This window comes from Durio zibethinus, chromosome 15, assembly GCF_047325235.1.
Source record: "Durio zibethinus cultivar Kanyao isolate XHJ-2024 chromosome 15, ASM4732523v1, whole genome shotgun sequence".
NCBI lineage: Eukaryota > Viridiplantae > Streptophyta > Magnoliopsida > Malvales > Malvaceae > Durio > Durio zibethinus.
In genome coordinates this window covers 20253801-20272206 of record NC_143176.1, presented here as the reverse complement: position 1 = coordinate 20272206, position 18406 = coordinate 20253801, and the positions used below count along the sequence as shown (strand labels likewise).

At 34.5% G+C, this 18406-nt stretch overlaps 2 protein-coding genes across 2 annotated transcripts; both read left to right on the top strand.

The window, feature by feature from the left end:
* The first annotated feature begins 1172 nt into the window (after window positions 1-1172).
* LOC111301261 (mitochondrial fission protein ELM1-like) lies at window positions 1173-5260 on the top strand. The gene is made up of 10 exons (XM_022896803.2): window positions 1173-1701; window positions 1891-2117; window positions 2462-2558; window positions 3020-3169; window positions 3291-3417; window positions 3956-4068; window positions 4165-4228; window positions 4307-4400; window positions 4522-4630; window positions 4862-5260. Exons 1-10 carry the CDS (start codon window positions 1519-1521, stop codon window positions 4961-4963), a joined length of 1266 nt encoding a protein of 421 aa, XP_022752538.2. The 5' UTR covers window positions 1173-1518; the 3' UTR covers window positions 4964-5260.
* Window positions 5261-14505: 9245 nt separating this feature from the next.
* Window positions 14506-16652, top strand: LOC111302075 (casparian strip membrane protein 2-like). Its single transcript, XM_022898016.2, has 3 exons — window positions 14506-15873; window positions 15946-16069; window positions 16174-16652. The coding sequence occupies exons 1-3, from the start codon at window positions 15593-15595 to the stop codon at window positions 16387-16389; spliced, it is 621 nt and encodes a 206-aa protein (XP_022753751.2). The 5' UTR covers window positions 14506-15592; the 3' UTR covers window positions 16390-16652.
* The last annotated feature ends 1754 nt before the right edge of the window (window positions 16653-18406 follow it).

Sequence of the window (18406 nt, the reverse complement as noted above, 5' to 3'; positions counted from 1 at the left end):
GTCCTGCAATCACAAATGAGAATACTTAGAAAATGGTTACGAGTTTCATGGTTTGTTGACCAATTTAATCACCACAGTGGCATCCACTTTCAATTTCCAAATTCCTAACCCCAGCCTGAGTGGCTAGTTTTAGTCCATCTCTAAGTGCCGATAGCTCCGCTTCAACGCTTGTGTCGCTTGGTATGTGTCTAGATGAGCCCACAATCCAGATCCCATTATGTCTCATAGAACTGCCCCTGCTCCTGCATTGCCAGGATTTCCAGCTTAATGAAGACCCATCAGTACTGATTTTATGCCAACCTTGAGGTCGAGGTTTCCACTTAACTCAAATTATCGTGGGCAGAGGGATTTTCCTAACTTACCCAGTCAATGCAAAGCATTGAGTTGCTCGTTCAACTGCATAAATCGCCACTCTCTCCTGGAAAACTCTTCCTTTGAAAACCTGCGAATTTCTAGCCATCCAAATTTCCCGAGACATAAAAATGAAACAATTTTCCATGGTAGAGTATGCCTTTGGATACCAAATTTGGATGTGGCATTAGACTTAATCCGCTCTCCGCAAATAGAGTTTCTGTCAAAATGAGCTTAAACGGGAAGACCTAATTGTTCCCAACAGGTTTTGACGATTGGACATTAAGTAATAAATGGAGCATTGTTTCTTCTTCAGCATGGCATAACGGAGACGTTTCCTGCATGTTCATGCCCCTCTTTTTAAGAAGAGATCTTGTTGGGAAAATTTGGTGCACACACTCCCATGTTAAAAATTGGAACTTAGGTGGGATCTCCTGCCTCCTGTTCCAGAAGGTGATGGCAGCTCCGCATAGCTGTCCAAACATGGGACATATCAGAATTTTTGGATACCTCGTTAGTTCTATTCTATGAAGATATTTATGGCCAAGAATCTGTACCCATGACCCATCCTGATTGTGTAGCATTCTCCAGCAAAGTTTGGTTAGGAGAGCTTGATTTTTGGTGTTCTCCGATAGCTAGTTTGAGTTCATTGTTCTCTAATTATTTTTGAATTATATCTAAATATCTTTAATGTAAATTAAATAAATTTTAAATTAATTATTATATTACGTAATTTCTAAAACTTTTTTTTGTCAATATGATATGATGGATTCTTATCTGATCATAACTTACGTTTTAAGCATTCAATTATAAAGCAATATGGCGATAGAGTTTCTTCCATCACGCTGCTATATGAACTTTAAGTCATATAGGTTCTGAGTTCCAATCAATTAGGATTTTCTAAGCAAATTTTTGTCAAATTTTCGCTGGTTTTTAAAAGTTTAAATTGGTAATTCTTTTGTAGGAAAAAAAAAAAAACATTGGAGAATAGAGCAAGTAACAAAAATAAATAAATAAAGTTAGTAAAACAGTCGGGAAAGTACCTGCAGTTGCCACAAGGCACAGCAAACAAGGCCATCTTCTACCTTTCTTTTCTTTTTCTTGAATTACTCAATTCCTATATTTATTTTTAAAATTTGGAATTAGGGTTTTTGTCTCCAAAATTCAATGAGACCAATACGTCTTCCGGAACCTCCCAACCCCACCATGGGGGTGCCGGAGATCTTCGAAGGCGGCGCCTACAGCGTAATCAGACGCGCCGTCGTCATCGGAAATGGCTCGCCTGGATCTGAGAACCAGAGCATCGGATTGATCAGAACTCTCGGGTTATCGGACAAGCATGTTCTATATGTAAGTACAATTCTAAAGAAAGCCATTTCTTTTTTCACTTTATTTTCTGCTAGTCTTGTCTTAATGTTATAGCTTGTTCTATTAATTTCTAGGGTCGTTATTAATTCTATAAAATTGTCAAATAATTACTGGAAAAATATTTGCTTTTTGATATATGATTAATTGATAATTCATTACACTGATACGCAGCGAGTTACACGGCCAAGAGGAGGACTTAATGAGTGGCTTCATTGGCTCCCTGTTAGTCTTCACAAAAAGTTGGATTATCTCATACGGCTGATTCGAATTTACTGGCGAAGAGAGAAACTTGTGCCTTCACCTTTAGAAAATGGTGGTAATGGTAGTGTTGGCTTGGCATCTGTTTTAGAAGCTGATGTTAAGCAGATCGTAACCATGGCACGCCAGACTTATGAAAAGTACTTTCTTTTTCAACATTTAGCTATTGAAAATTCTTCTATTTATCGAGCCTAGATGGTGTGCAGTTCATTTGCTTGGATGATATTGCAACAGTTGTTTTTCAGTAGCACAGTCCCAATTTAAAGCTGTTGGATCACATTAAGATTTTAGGATGCCTTGTTATATTTTGGATGGATTAATATCAAAGGACCTGATTTCACATCCTAATGATAACGAATAGTGGTATTTTGTCATTTTCTTGATAAGTTGAAAACATGTTTAACTAATTAAAGTATAAAATCTGGCATCTTTTGTTGATTATTTGGTTTGGGTACTTACGAAAATGATTTGATAAAATTTTCAGGGATGGTCCTTTGTTGGTTGTTGCGTCTGGAAGAGACACCATTTCTATTGCAAGTTCTATAAGACGTTTAGCCTCTGAGAATGTTTTTGTCATTCAGGTTTGTAATGGACCTTAACTTTGTTTCAACTTTCATCCTTCCAATCATGCACCTCCTTATTTCTATTTATGGTTATGCCCAAAAAAATAGAAAAAAAAATTCCACCTGCTCCATTATGGTGATATCATGAATTTATCATGTCTTCATTGATGCATTGCTAGGCTTTCTAGCTTATTAGCCCTATGTCTTTTTGTTTAAAAAGTCACTTTAAGTTTTTATCTGGAAAGTTCTCTCTCTCTCTCTCTCTCTCTCTCTCTCTCGTATCTATGTAGTATCTATCTACTACATATCTTTCTCTATCTCACTTATGCTTGTGTCATCCTTAATTGCTTTCGATCTTGTAGCTCAACATCAGTTAAATCTTTTGTTACAGATTGTGATTCAACTCTTTTGGCATGTTTCCAGATTATGATAACATTATTCAATTGCTCTAAATATCAGCTTTTGTCTTTAAATTGCAGATACAACACCCTAGGTCAAAATTGAATAGGTTTGATTTGGTGATCACCCCTCGTCATGACTTCTATCCTTTAACTCCTCAAGCACAAGAGCAGGTTCCTCGGTTTCTTCACAGGTGGATCACTCCATGTGAACCTCCTGACAGGCATGTGGTATGTACTGTGAGTCTATATTACTAAATTTTGTTGCTTGACATTAGGAACCCTACCTGTGGTTACATTATTATTTCTGTCTACTACTGAAGGTAGGCTTGTTTTCAACATTTTACTTCAGGTACTTACAATGGGAGCTCTACATCAAATTGAATCTGCCGCACTCCGCAGTGCAGCTGCTGCATGGCATGCTGAATTTGCACCTCTGCCAAAGCCCTTACTGGTGGTTAACATTGGCTGGCCTACAAGTAATTTTTTGTCTTGCTTTGAGACTCTAATGTTTCATTAGCCCACGAGAATTTGCTCTTGATTATTGATTCCAAGTCTGCCTGCCACTATGCTTGGAGCTTCCTATTCTATCTTATGGATATGGACAATGGGTTTGTCTGATTAAATCTTGTGCTTATTATACATATAACTCTTATTGTTGGTTAGGGATCTTTAGCCTTTATGGTTGCCACTTAACAAATAATGCATCCTTTGCTATCAAACTTGGTCTTTTATCCTCATTTTTGCTTTTATATATATAAACCGCTTCATGCTGAAAATTTTACATGATTGTCATACTTCATAAACTTCCCTCAGGATGTAGTATTTTTTGAATCTAGATAAAGTAATGACTTGGAGCAGGGCCTCTTTTCTCTTAACCTCCAAAAACTATTTGAATTTTGTGGTTAGATACTTGAATTAAGATTCTCTTTTTTCTTTTTAATTCTCTTATTGCTCTTTACCTTATGCCTAAATGTAATATGTGTATATTTTATCTGCTGCTTGAATTCTTTGCAGGCCACTGTCGATATGGTGCAGATCTTGCAAAGCAGCTAACTGCTTCTCTTCTCAGCATCCTTACAAGCTGTGGGACCGTCCGAATATCTTTCTCCAGTAGGACACCTGAAAAGGTTTTAATAAATGACAATTTCGCATATAATTTCTTTCTTACTTACCGTCTATGACGACTAATATTATGTTGTTTTTACCCATCAATTTTCCTACAGGTATCAAAAGTCATTGTCAAAGAACTTGCAGATAATCCAAAAGTTTACATCTGGGATGGTCAAGGTATTTTCAGTCAATTAAATTTAATTTACAAGTGAAATATAGAACATTTTTAATGATTTTGTTTATGATGATCTTCAGAGCCAAATCCATGCATGGGGCATTTAGCTTGGGCGGATGCTTTTGTCATTACAGCAGATTCAGTCAGTCTGATAAGTGAGGCTTGTAGTACTGGGTATGATGGAGAAAAACTTCATCATTCTTTACTGATTTTTTAGAACATGTTGGAACTTTTTGGGATTTTTATTCTGTTCATTGAAATGGCAAGTTAATCATTTACAATTGGTTTCTTGCAGGAAACCTGTCTATGTTATGGGAGTTGAGCGTTGTAAATGGAAATTATCAGACTTCCATAAATCTTTGAGGGAACGAGGAGTGGTTCGGCCTTTTACGGGTTCTGAAGATGTAAGTAAATATCCAATGGCATGTTTTGATTTCTTTTGTTTCTTCCCCTTATCTTTTAACTCAGTTTCATAAGACTGGATAAAGTCATATTTACACCTGACCACCAGACTGAACTGAACCTGATTCCTAATATATTTTCTGCTCTTTCCACCATTATAACTGAAGTAGATGGAGTAATGAAGGTCCTTTGGGATTTAATTATCTGAATTATTTCCTTTGTTTTTCTTTTAGATTGCAGAAAGCTGGAGCTATCCTCCCCTCAATGACACAGCAGAAGCAGCAAATCGGGTGCGTGAAGCACTTTCTGAGCGTGGGTGGAGGGTTCGACCATAATGAAGGTGTTGATAATTCTTGTTGTAAACACGTTGATTTTCATCTTGTTTGAAAGTTGAAGCCTTCAAAATTGGGTTTGTTGAATAGCATATAGGAACACCAGCTTCAAATTCATTCTTTCCTCATCAGGGATTTTCAAACATGATACATGTAGAATAAAGCCTTAGATATTTAGAGAGGCATGTAAAGTATGAAGAGGGGTGCAGTCATATTTTTTTTGCAGCGGTACTTAAAGCCCTCTTAGAGGCTATATGGTAAAGTTTTGTCTCAAATATATATTTCTTTTTGTAAAGTAAACTGATTTATTGCTTTGATTTACACACCTGAAAAACAGATCTGATGAAATGAAATTTGACCACACGTCATGCCAACATCTCTCCCTTGTAACATTCATTTGTCTTCTACCTCCTGTCATTTCCTGTTTTTCGTTGCAGTATGAAATAGTGTCCTTAACACTGGCATGGACACGATCATAGGTTAATCTCATTTGAATTTGATACTCTACGTGACAATATTCATACTCCCTCATACTGCTCTGATCCCATTTCTATACACAGCAGTAGGTAGTACGGTCAAGGTTCTGACAATTGACACGGCTTCAGTTCCTGGCTCTTTGGGTAGTAGAGTCCTGACAATACTATCTGGTACTATAACAATAGCGTGTAGATCGGTCAAACTTGACAAGATAATACCAATCATAAGCATTCCATAGATCAGACATATAACCAATGTATTCTAGTCAGTGTTTAAGATTGTAGCGCCTTTTTGGCTTAACGTCGAACTTGGGGTCTGACTTTTATGGAGATATGTTTTTACTATAGTAACTTACTATTAGTATGATCTTGGGTTAGTATAACTTTTCTTTGACTGAGGGAAAGGGATCAATGATCTGTTTAACAATTTAACAAGAATTTTTGATGCAGAGGATCCATAATAATATGGCAACTGCAGAGCATACTCAACTTGAATTACTGCAAATTATGAATAGCTTGAAGAGAAACATGAAGCAAAAAGATTTAACTATGAAAAGAAGAAGATGAAATTACCAAAAGAGAATAGAGGATTTTAGCCAAACATATTTTATAAAGAAAGATTTGTTACAAGGGATGTTTTTGATCGGTTGTAGATGGTTCTTTCTTGAAGAAGTAGCATTCTATTTATACAAGAAAAAAGTAAAATAATAGTAACCTAATAGGACAAAGCTAGGACAAAGCATAATTACAATTTTACAAGTGGCTTAAGATAAAACTAAAGGACGGTGACTTATCTATGACTCATTACTTTATTTGATATAAAGTAAAGGTGACTCATCATGATTGGATTTAGACATAAAGTAGATGAAGACTTGACATAAAGTTGTCTTGATGTGGAGGCATCACAATCAACTCTTTGGAGTCTTTCGGAGAAAACTGAAATTATCACGCGTAATTATACATTATTGGACTAGAACAAGGAATCTTCTGTCTTGTAGCACCATAAGTGTCTTCATTTGAGAGAACGATGAATGTGTTCTGGAAAGAGGTTGTGGTGTGAGTTGTTTGCGCCTGGTGTGAAATCATAGCCGATGTTTTTTAACCATTGATCTGGATCAAAATCTTCAAGTGGGTCTTGGGAATCTTGCCATTCCATTTATGGTAGAACTTCATGAGATTTCCAGTAAGGATTCAATTCTATTGGGCCTGCATGATCAAGTTTAAATCTGGTAGTATCAGAAAGAGGTTCTGTCTAAGCACCATCAAGTCTGGTTTCATAAATTTTTTTATCAATTTTAAGCTGGTAATTGTATTCTGAAGGATAGTTTTCCCATGGAACTTCATCTTGGAGCTCGGGCTAATTTTGCTTGGGAAATTTGTGATTCATTTCACAAATTTGTCTATGAAATTCAGTGTATTCAACTGGATGATCAAATTGTGAATCAAACAGCGAATATCCTTGAAAGCTGTAAATTACTGCATATGGGAAATATTGGGGGTCTTTTGTCAAACAGCTGCAAGATTTATGAAAGATTAAAACAATATGAGGGTAAGAGAAACTTTTGTATATCTCTCATAGGTTTCAATCCATTGGATCCAAATGGGAATGGGTCTGATCCAGGTGAAGAAAAACTTGAAATGTTGACTAAGGTTCAACTAATATTTGGTAGGGTTGATGGTTGACTGCTGAAAAAAGTGAAGAAAGGTTTTGAGCTTTGGGAGTGAAAATTCTACAGCAATATAGTGAAGGTGACAAAGGTACCACATAAAATAAACTGTTTTTTTTTTTAAAACAAAGGGGTTCAAGAAATTTAAAGGGATGGATGAAGGGATAGTCAGGGTGTATACCAAGACATTGAATGGAGGTGTCTCCAAACTTTTTGAGTGTTTTAGATTGGTATTTGAGCAAGAGGTGAGAGGTTTTTTGGTCAAGGATTTGAGTGGTAAGAAGTCTTGGTAACTCTGGAGGAAGATTTTCTACTGAAAGGTTAAGAAATTCATCAGGTAAATCAAACTCATCATCAAGGTAAGGTTTTTGAGAAGAAGAGAAAATAAAGTTTTTTGAGGATGAGGCTTGTGAAGAAGAAGGTGTTGGGTTCATCATGGAAATGAATGAAAGAATCTATAAGGTGTTTGAAGGAAGGTTTGAAAGAAGTCTTGTGAGTATGTCTGGAATGAGGTTATCTTTACCTTTTATATGTGCGGTGGTGAAGGAGTACTGTGAGAACTACTGTGATAGCCTGAGTAACTGTGCATTTGACATTTTTTTCTTTTTGAAATTGAGCATCTGATCAAAGGTTGACATATCTAATTTCACGAGAAAGTGATATCCAATGAGGTGAAATTCAAATCTTTGGATTTCATACTTTATAACTAAAATTTCTTTTAGTGTAGAGTGATAATGGAGTTTTGAATCTTTGAATTTTCTGCTCTTGTAACCATAGATTTATCTTTTTTCATCTTTTTCTTCTAAAAGAATTGCTTACCAAAACTATTCACTAGCATCTGTCTGTAATATTTTTTTTTCATAAGAGGGAATTTTTAAAGTGGGAAGTAACTTTGCTTTTATCTTCAAGGCTTGTATTGTATTTATCTGGATCTGAGACCACGTGGGTGGTTCTTTCTTGAGCATTTGTCTGAGAGGGTGAGTTAACTGTGCAAGATCTGAGAAAAACTCACTCATGTAATTGACTATATCAAGAAATTGCTGGATTTACTTCTTGGAAAGATTTTCATCAGGGAAATCTGCAAGTGACTGAGTAATGTGAGGTTAAGCAATATACTGACCATCTTTAAGATGCATGCTTAAGAAATCAATTTCTGTAGCACCAATGATGATCTTTTTCTCTGAGAGTATTATCTGATACTGTTAAATAATTTACTAAAACTTATCCAATAATTGTATATGAGATATATCATCTGGAGAGAACAGTAAGATATCATCAATGTAAATCAAGGTATTATCAAGAATTGGAACAAATATCTTGGTCATTGTTTTTTGGAACAGTGAAGGAGTAACTTTTAATCCAAAAGGCATTACTGTCTATTGAAAATGGTGTTGAGGAATGCAAAACGCTGTTTTGTATCTATCCTGGGGATGTATACCTTGTTGTCAAAATCTTGCTTTGAGGTCAAACTTTGAGAAAACTTTTGCATTTGCCAAATTTACAAACAAAGTTTTTCTGTCTGGAAGAGGGAACTTATCATCTGCAAGAAAAATGTTAAGAGGCTTGTAATTAATTACCAATCTTAATTTTTCATGAACTTGTTCTAAACGTTTATTGACATAAAATGCTTCACATGCCCATGAAAGAGGAGGTTGGTTCAATTAATCCTTGAGCCTGGAGAAGGGAGCATTCTTGGATTGCTTGCTTGAAATGATCTGGGTTCATGCCTGAATGACTAGCTTTTGTAGGGTTGGCATTTTCATCTCTTTTGAAGGGAAGAGAAATGAAAAATTCAAGGTTTTTTCAAAGTGGGTGATCACATTTCTAAAAGAAATCTGAATGATTTTTTGCACACGAAAAGTGAATGAATTTGTGTCTGAATTCTTGAAAAACATCTGGTTGAATAGTTAAGGTGAATTGATTGGGAAAGTTTTTTCAAGGTCTGAAATAACTTTCAAACTTAATACGTTTTTCACTAAGCTTTAAACCTGGTATACTGGTAATGATATCAAAACCAATAACAAGGTCTTTCTGGGGAAGTGGAGATCCTAAAATCTTTTAAGTTATTTGACATCCTGGAAAGATTTGAAAGGTAACAGGGTTACTGATAAAGTTTGTAGAAAATACATTCTCATCAATGATTTTGAAGAAGATTTTTTGTTTTGTCCAAAGGTTTTTAGGTAAGACAAGGGGGTTTGTTATGGTTTGGGCTGCACCAATATAAAAAAAAGCTGTGACTGTTATAAAAGAGAATGTTTGTGAGGGAAGATCTGAACTGGAGCTAAGGGCAATTTTAGAGATTGAAGTGTTTGGATTTTTTAGAGTTCTTGGATTGACATATACTCATAACATTGATCATCTGTGAAATCATCTGAGTATTCTGAATAGTCTGAATCTGTAAACTCATCATCATTAAACTGCTTGATCATAAACAAGGATCTTTCATTCTGCTCATCACCAAGAGAGAAAATTGATTCAAGATCATCATCTGAGAGATTGATACCTGAGATGTTAGCAATGTCTTGGATCATCTTGACTGATTTTTTGTCTGACTTTGGGCAATTCTTTGAAAAATGTCCTGGTTTTTCATAGAGAAAATATTTTGAGCTTTTGATCTTTCTTTTTTCTTATAAATTTGAATATTTGAAATCTTCTGGGCTTATCAGCATATCTGAAGAGCTTCTTGTGCCTAGGTCTGGAGAAGATTAGAGGTCTGAAAGGTCTAAATCTTCTAAAATGCTTCTTTTTATTGTTGCTGTAAAAACATGTGGGATCTTTGGAATAACATTTGATTTGAAGTCCTAAGAAGGAGTAAAAACATGGCTTTTCTAGCTTTTTGGAGTTGTGCACCAAGGTTTTGATGTATTTGTGCTTTTTGCAAATCTTATCAAGTGTTTTCAACATCATTTTGTAGACATCTCAAAAGGTCATAGATTTAACATCAAGGGATCTGAGGTTCAACTGGGTCTTTATTTGTTGTGCAAGTTTTTCTAGAACAGAATTAAAGAAAGCTTACTTTAAGTTGATATCATCAATCCATCAAGAATGTAGAAATACTGGGAGAATTATTGATAGTGTCTGTCAAGGTCTTTTGGATGAAGAGAATAACATTTTAGTTTAAAGAATTGATCTCTGATCTTTTTCAATCTGTGAGTTTCTTGTCTACAAAAAATTGTTACAAATTGAAAGACAGCTTCTATGATTGTTGGGCATTGAAGAAACTAGAGTTGTCTGTATTCGTCAATGTTGTCCCAAAAATTTTTTAGAGTTCTAACTAGTCTAAAAACAAATCTGATCAATCGTAACATTGGGATGAGAGTTTAATTCAACGAGTCCCCATGCTAAAAACTCTTGAAATCTTGAAGGCCATTTTGAAAGAGGAACATCATCAATGGTAAAAATTGAGAACTTTGATGTCAAAGGAAGAACATGTGATTGTTATGGAGGAGGGTGTTGTTCAGCATCCATTGTATTAGGGTTATAAACTTCTGGAGTATCATTTGAAACTTCAACTATTGATTCTATCATGAAAATATGAGGGAGCATCATTTCATCTGAATCATCAGTATCATCTGTTTCAAATGATTCATCTGTGTTGACAATATCCATGTGGGATTTAGTCTCAAAGGTAGAAGAAAAAATATCTTCAAGGGAGAATTGAGGAAGGTTGTCTTGTGCCATCTGGTGAAGTATTTCTGGAAGGGTTTGTGTAGGAGAAATCATAAGTTGTATAGGTTTTTGGTCTGGTTGTGGTGTAGGGTTGTAAGGTGTGGAACTTGAGCTAGGTTTTGATTTTGAAGGTTGAGAAAGTGGTTGTTCTGCTACTCTTTTGGGTTTTGGATTAATTGGTTATTTTTCTCTAAATCTGTGAATCTATTTTTCAGTTGTACCAAATGGGGATTGTTCTGGTTGGTCTAAAATATGAGTGAAGTATTGTGTTGGTTGTGTAGGTTAGATTAAAGTGTTCAATTGGTTCATCTTGTTTCTATATCTTTTGATAACTTGTTGTCCATGTCTTTGGGAAAAGGGTGGCAAGTTCTTCATTTGAGATCTGCTTTAGAATATGAACATGTCTAAGAGTTCTGTCTACTGTTTCCATTTTAACAAAAATAGCATCACTAGAATGTGAAAGAGGCAAGTTAATGGCATGATCTTGAACTCTATATGCCATCTGGTAGTGAAGGATTGCCTGGAGGCCTTTCATTTCTGTGCCTACGATCTGGACTTAAACTTTTAAAGCATTTAACAGGGTTAGATCATGAAAAGACATTATAATTGAAGAAGACTGTGAAGAAGATAGTTCCTGCATTGAGTGTCGTCTCAATAATTCCAAGGACTGCATGCTTATAATCTTTAAATATGGTGTCCAACAAGGTCATTCTGGTACATACAAGAATTTCATTTCTACCATGAAAGGTTAAGGCTATTCTGATAGCATCAAAATGAATGTAAGTGTATCCTTGTTCTGACTACTGGTGAGAAAATTCTTCTGGGATCTGAAGAGTAACAAAGTGCTCTTGAGGTTCTGCTGGAAGAATATATTGATCAAAGTTTGTGGCTTGAACATATTCTTTTGGAGCTTGATATTTAGGTTTTAAAAGAGTTTTTAAAGATCTAGTAAGAGAAGGAGAGGAGTTTGATATTGCTTAACCTTACATTGCTCAGTCACTTGCAGATTTCCCTTATGAAAATCTTTCCATGAAACAAATCAAGCAATTTCTCGGTATAGTCAATTACATGAGTGAATTTCTCCTAGATCTTGCACAGTTAACTCACCATCTCAGACAAATGCTCAAGAAAGAACCACCCATGTGGTCTCAAATCCAGACAAATACAGTACAAGCCTTGAAGATAAAAGTAAAGTTACTTCCTACTTTAAAGATTCCCTATGATGAAAAAAGAATATTGCAGACAGATGCTAGTAAACAGTTTCAGTCAGCAATCCTTTTAGAAGAAAAAAATAGAAACAGACAAATCTGTGGTTACAAGAGTGAAAATTTTAAAGATTCGAAACTCCATTATCACTCTACACTAAAAGAGATTTTAGCTGTAAAGTATGGAATCCAAAGATTTGAATTTCACCTCATTGGATATCACTTTCTCGTGGAATTAGATATGTCAGCCTTTGATTAGATGGTCAATTTTTAAAAGAAAAAAATGACAAATGCACAGTTACTCAGGCTATCACAGTAATTCTCACAGTACTCCTTCACCACCGCACATATAAAAGACAAAGATAACCTCATTCCAGACATGCTCACAAGACCTCTTTCAAACCTTCCTTCAAACACCTTACAGATTCTTTCAGTCATTTCCATGATGAACCCAACACCTTCTTCTTCACAAGCCTCATCCTCAAAAAATTCTCTTTTCTCTTCTTCTCAAAAATCTCACCTTGATGATAAGTTTGATTTACCTGATGAATTTCTTAACCTTTCAGTAGAAAATCTTTCTCCAGAGTTACCAAGACTTCTTGTCACTCAAACCCTTGACCAAAAAGCCTTCCACCTCTTGCTCAAATACCAGTCTAAAACACTTAAAAAGTTTAGAGATACCTCCATTCAATCTCTTGGTATACACCCTGACTATCCCTTCATCCATCCCTTTAAATTTCCTGAACCCCTTTATTTTTCGAAAGAAACAGTTTGTTTTATGTGGTACCTTTTTCACCTTCACTATATTGCTATAAAATTCACACTCTCAAAGCTCAAAACTCTTTTTCACCTTTTTCAGCAGTCAACCATCAACCCTACCAAATACCAGTTGAACCCCAATCAACAACATCTCAAGTTTTTTTTCACTTGGTTCAGACCCATTCCCATTTGGATCCAATGGATTGAAACCTATGAGAGATATATAAAAGTTTCTTATGACCCTCATATTGTTTTAATCTTTCACAGATCTTGCAGCTGTTTGACAAAAGACCCCCAGTATTTTTCCTATGCAGTAATTTACAGCTCCCAAGGATATCCGTTGTTTGATTCCCAATTTGATCACCCAGTTGAATACACTGAATTTCATAGATAAATTTGTGAAATGAATCACAAATTTCCCAAGCAAAATTGGCCCGAGCTTGAAGATGAAGTTCTATGGGAAAACTATCCTTCAGAATACAATTAGCAGCTTATAATTGATAAAAAAATTTATGAAACTAGACTTGATGATGCTTGGACAGAACCTCTTTCTGATACTACCAGATTTGAACTTGACCATGCAGGCCTAGTAGAATGGAATCCTTACTGGAAACCTCCTGAAGTTCTACCACAAATGGAATGGCAAGATTTCTATGACCCACTTGAAGATTTTGATCCAGATCAATGGTTAGAAAACATCAGCTATGATTTCACACCAGGCGCAGACAACTCACACCTCAACCTCTCTCCAAAACACACTCATCGTTCTCTCAAATGAAGACACTCATGGTGCTACAAGACAGAAGATTTCCTGTTTCAGTCCAATAATGTATAATTACGTGTGATAATTTCAGTTTTCTCCAAAAGACTTCAAAGAGTTGATTATGATGCATCCACATCAAGACAACTTTATGTCAAGTTTTCATCAACTTTATATCTAAGTTAAATCATGATGAGTCACCTTTACTTTATGTCAAATAAAGTAATGAGTCATAGTTATGAGTCACCGTCCTTTAGCTTTATCTTAAGCCACTTGTAAAGTTATAATTATGCTTTATCCTAGCTTTGTCCTATTAGGTTACTATTCTTTTACTTTTTCCTTGTATAAATAGGATGCTACTTCTTCAAGAAGGAATCATCCACAACTGATCAAAAACATCCCTTGTAACAAACCTTTCTTTATAAAATATGTTTGGCTAAAAACCTCTCTTCTCTTTTGGTAATTCCATCTTCCTCTTTCCATAGTTAAATCTTTTAACTTCATGTTTCTTTTCAAGCTATTCATAGTTTGCAGTGATACAAGTTAAGTATGCTCTGCGGTTGCCATATTATTATGGATCATCTGCATCAAAAATTCTTGTTAAACTGTTAAACATATCATTGATCCCTTTCCCTCAGCCAAAAAAAGTTATACTAACCCAAGATCATACTAATAGTAAGTTACTATAGTGAAAGACATATCTCTATAAAAGTCAGGCCCCCAATTCGATGTTAAGCCAATAAGGCGTCAGAGTCTTGAATACCGGCTAGAATATTTTGGTTATATGTCTGATCTATGAAACGCTTATGGTTGGTATTATCTTGTCAAGTTTGACTGATCTACACGCTGTGGTCATAGTATTAGATAGTATTGTCAGGACTCTACCATCCGGAGAGTCCGAAACTGAAGCCGTGTCAGTTGCTAGAGCCTTGGTCGTATTGTCAGGACTCTACCATCCGGAGAGTCCGAAACTGAAGCCGTGTTAGTTGCTAGAGCCTTGATCGTACTACCTACCGTTGTGTATAGAAATGGTATTTTCTCAAATGTAACTATCGGACGGTTGCTCAGAAAAATGGTCTGCAGGTGTTTTAAACTTCTTGACTTCGCTTATAGTTAAGATGGTACACTGTTTCTGGAATTAATCAACTGTTCAATCCCTTTTTGGAGACGATGAGCAAGTTGCCATAGAAGTTTAATTTTGGGTGTTCAGTAACAATATCAGTTCCACACCTCTATATACTTGAAATGACCATGAAATACTTCTCATTGTGACCTGTTGGAAAAGTATCTGTAAATTGCTTGGAAACATTAACATAGTTTGTGCTGACATTGAGAGATTTCGAGAGTAATTCCCTGGTGACAAATTTCTTGAGCCGATACCTGTCAATTTAGACAACTTAGGCTATATTTTTGGCTTCGGATATTCAGGAGCGATGCTGAATGATGAAAGACTAATCTTGTGGAATGAGAGTATTAAACTGAAACCAAGTTTTATGCCATTTTATTTTATTTATTTATTTATTTATTTATTTACAAAGGAAGTGATAGCCTAGGAATAAGATAAGAGATCGATTTAAATTTTAAATTTATTGGATATAATCTCTTAAAAAAAATAATTACATGAACCAACTAAATTAAACTCAAGCTTACTTAAAGGTTTTTGCTTGTTCTTTATTCACGTATGATCTCAGTCCTCAGGGAACGAAAAACATTTGAAACAGATTTACTTTTTGGTGAACGAGGTTACTCACACAACTACTCCCTCTCCCTCAAAGTGATTGGATGTATTTAGATATTGAATACGTCACAACTGAGATCCTTCAGCAAAATCAATCTTTTCCTTAACATCTTCGCATGAATTTATTGGAAGTGGAGCAAGTTAGCATCAGCCTTGCAACAACTCCAATTCACATACTAAAATGGTAGTATCAGCTATATCAAAGATATATCTAACCCACTACTATTTTTTTAGTTTTCTTTGTTCTCCTATATAACACAGCATTCTACCCAGGCTTTCCATTTCAAGTCTTCCATTTTTCTTTCAAGAAATATCTTCTCATTAATCTTATTCCTTATCCTCTACCAACATATCAGTAATGGAGACAGACAGGAGTGGGGAGACAGCAATCAACATACCTGAGACAAAGGCCAATGCTAAAGGAAAAGCCCCTCTGGCAGTCTCTTCAAAAGCTATGGTCGAACAACCAAAACGAGGATTGAAAAAAGGCATTGCCATTTGTGACTTCCTTTTAAGGCTCTGTGCCCTTGGGGCAGCCATAGGTGCCACTGCTACCATGGGGACTACTAATGAGACCCTCCCTTTTTTCACACAGTTCTTCCAGTTCCAAGCTCAATACAATGATATTCCAGCTTTCGAGTATGTTTTTCATGTGACAAAAACTACTTTCCATTTAACATTACTTACCTGATCTATTGCTTAATTTTACAGGTTTTTCGTGATAGCAAATGCAATAGTTGCCGGTTATCTTCTCCTCTCCTTGCCATTCTCCATCATCTGCATCATTCGTCCTTATGCAACGGCACCAAGGCTCCTCCTTGTCATCTTTGATACAGTTAAATGAACTCGCCATCATCTCCAAACCTCTTGCTTTTGTATGTAGATTGTAGAGTAGTTACTGTAATAATAACATTAATTATATTTCCTGGATTTTTGCAGGTGATGATGGGTCTAACCATAGCTTCGGCTTCAGCTTCTGCTTCCATTGTGTATTTGGCTCATAACGGGAATCCAAACACGAATTGGCTTGCTATTTGTCAGCAGTTTGGAGACTTTTGCCAGAAAGTAAGTGGAGCTGTGGTGGGTTCCTTCATAGCTGGAGCCATCCTCATGTTTATAATTCTGCTCTCTGCTTTTGCTCTCAAAAGAAGCTGAGAAATCACAAAAGGAAATAACTTTGACACTTCCCATGGTGAAATTATAGCATATCATGATGGACTTGATTTTTACTGCTTTAGGTGTTAAATTATGATAAAATAAATAAATAAATAAAGGGGTGGATCACTTTTCTGTTTCCATCGACTTCTGAATAGTGCTTGTGGTTGGTTGATATCATTGATTTGCTTTTGGAGTAATTGTATGTTCAGCTTTTAATGTAACATTGCATTATAACTTTCACCATACAAAACTAATACCAGTTAATAATCTTATTTGTAAATTAAATTAACTCTATCATTCATATATTTATATTTAAAGAAGTAACATTTGATAATTTTAAATTTTAAATTTTAATACGTATAATTTATTTTTTATTTTTAAATTACAATCTCTTTAAAAAAAAAGTGTAAATAGACATAAACAAACATTAATTATTAATAATAGTCTATAAGATAGATTTGCTAAGTAAAACATATAAATTATCTTTGAACTTGAAAAATAAAAAGAAATGCAAATTGTTGGCAAATATGGGTTCATCACAGTCACAATTTTAACGTGATAAATGAATATTTTATAAAACAAAAAGGACAATAAATATGCGATTAGTCTTTGTTCCGTAAATGTTAGTAATATTAAAAATATTAATTCAAATCTCATAAGAAATTTGTTTTGAATTTGTTAGATATTTTTAGATGGACGAAAAAACTTACAAAAGAAGAATTCTAAAAAAAAGATGATTCTTAATATATAAGTTTGACTTGCAAAAAAATAATTCTAAAAGTAAATGAATTCTTAATAGATAAGTTTGACTTACAGGAGAAGAATTTTAAGAGGAGAGAGATTCTTAATGTGCAAGTTTGTATAGTTATAAATAAGTGAAGTTTCTACAGGATTAGATATAAGAAAAAGATGTAAGAGAGTTGTAGGATTTTTGTGGGATAGACACCCCATAAGAGTATTGGGGCTCTACGTCTTATGGTTGTGTATGTTTGTTCGTGAGTGGATTAAAAAAGGCTGAGAAGCTGGTTGTGTATGTTTGTTTGTGAATGGATTAGAAAAGGCTGAGAAGCTTCACATAAGTATGATGTATGGGAGCATATAGGTATGTGTTTGGTTATGTTGAAAAGGGTACACAAGAGTTTGGGTTTATATTTATTTGGGTTAAAAATACTTTATAGGACTAGAAAAGATTGAGAGTGTCTTATGAGTATTGATTGTTGAGTGAGAGTGATGGTTTGATGTAAGTTTGTAATTCTCTACAACTAGTGGATTTTGTTTCTCATCCGTGGATGTAGGTCAATTGAACTGAACCACATTAAATTGTTGTTTCTTGTGTGTTTGATTTATTGTTTGATTTCGCTTCCGCTGGTGTGATTGGATTGAAGGCCCTTAACCTAACAAATGTTATCAAAATTGTGGTATTCTCCAACAAGTAAAAGAATTTTGAAAATAAACATGAAAGTTATCACTATATTATGATTGACTATTGAATTTTGTTATTATATTTCAGTTTTATTGAATTTTATCATTGTATTTTTAATTTTATTGATTTTCATAAAAAAAATAAAATTAAAATATTTCATAAAAATATTATATTGATACAAAAGGCATATTTTATCATTATACTTTTAATTTCATTGATTTTTTAATAAAAATAACGCAATTGAAATATTTTACAAAATATTAGTTAATATAAATGATAAATTTTCATAGATTTCATTACTTGATATTTAAAAATCTATAAAATTATAAATACAATGATAAATTTCAATAAAATTGAAATATAATAATTAAAAAATTCAAATATTAACCTATAGCGCGGTGATGTATATACTATCAAGGTTCAAATGGTCTCAAATCAAACTTAATAAGGAGGGAATATTGGATGAGGAGTTTTGAGGTTATGCAGTTTTATTTGAATTAGCATCCACCAATTAATTTTATTATTATTATTTTATTTAAAATTATAAAAAATTTAAAATTTATTCATTAAAATTAATAATCCAACATTATA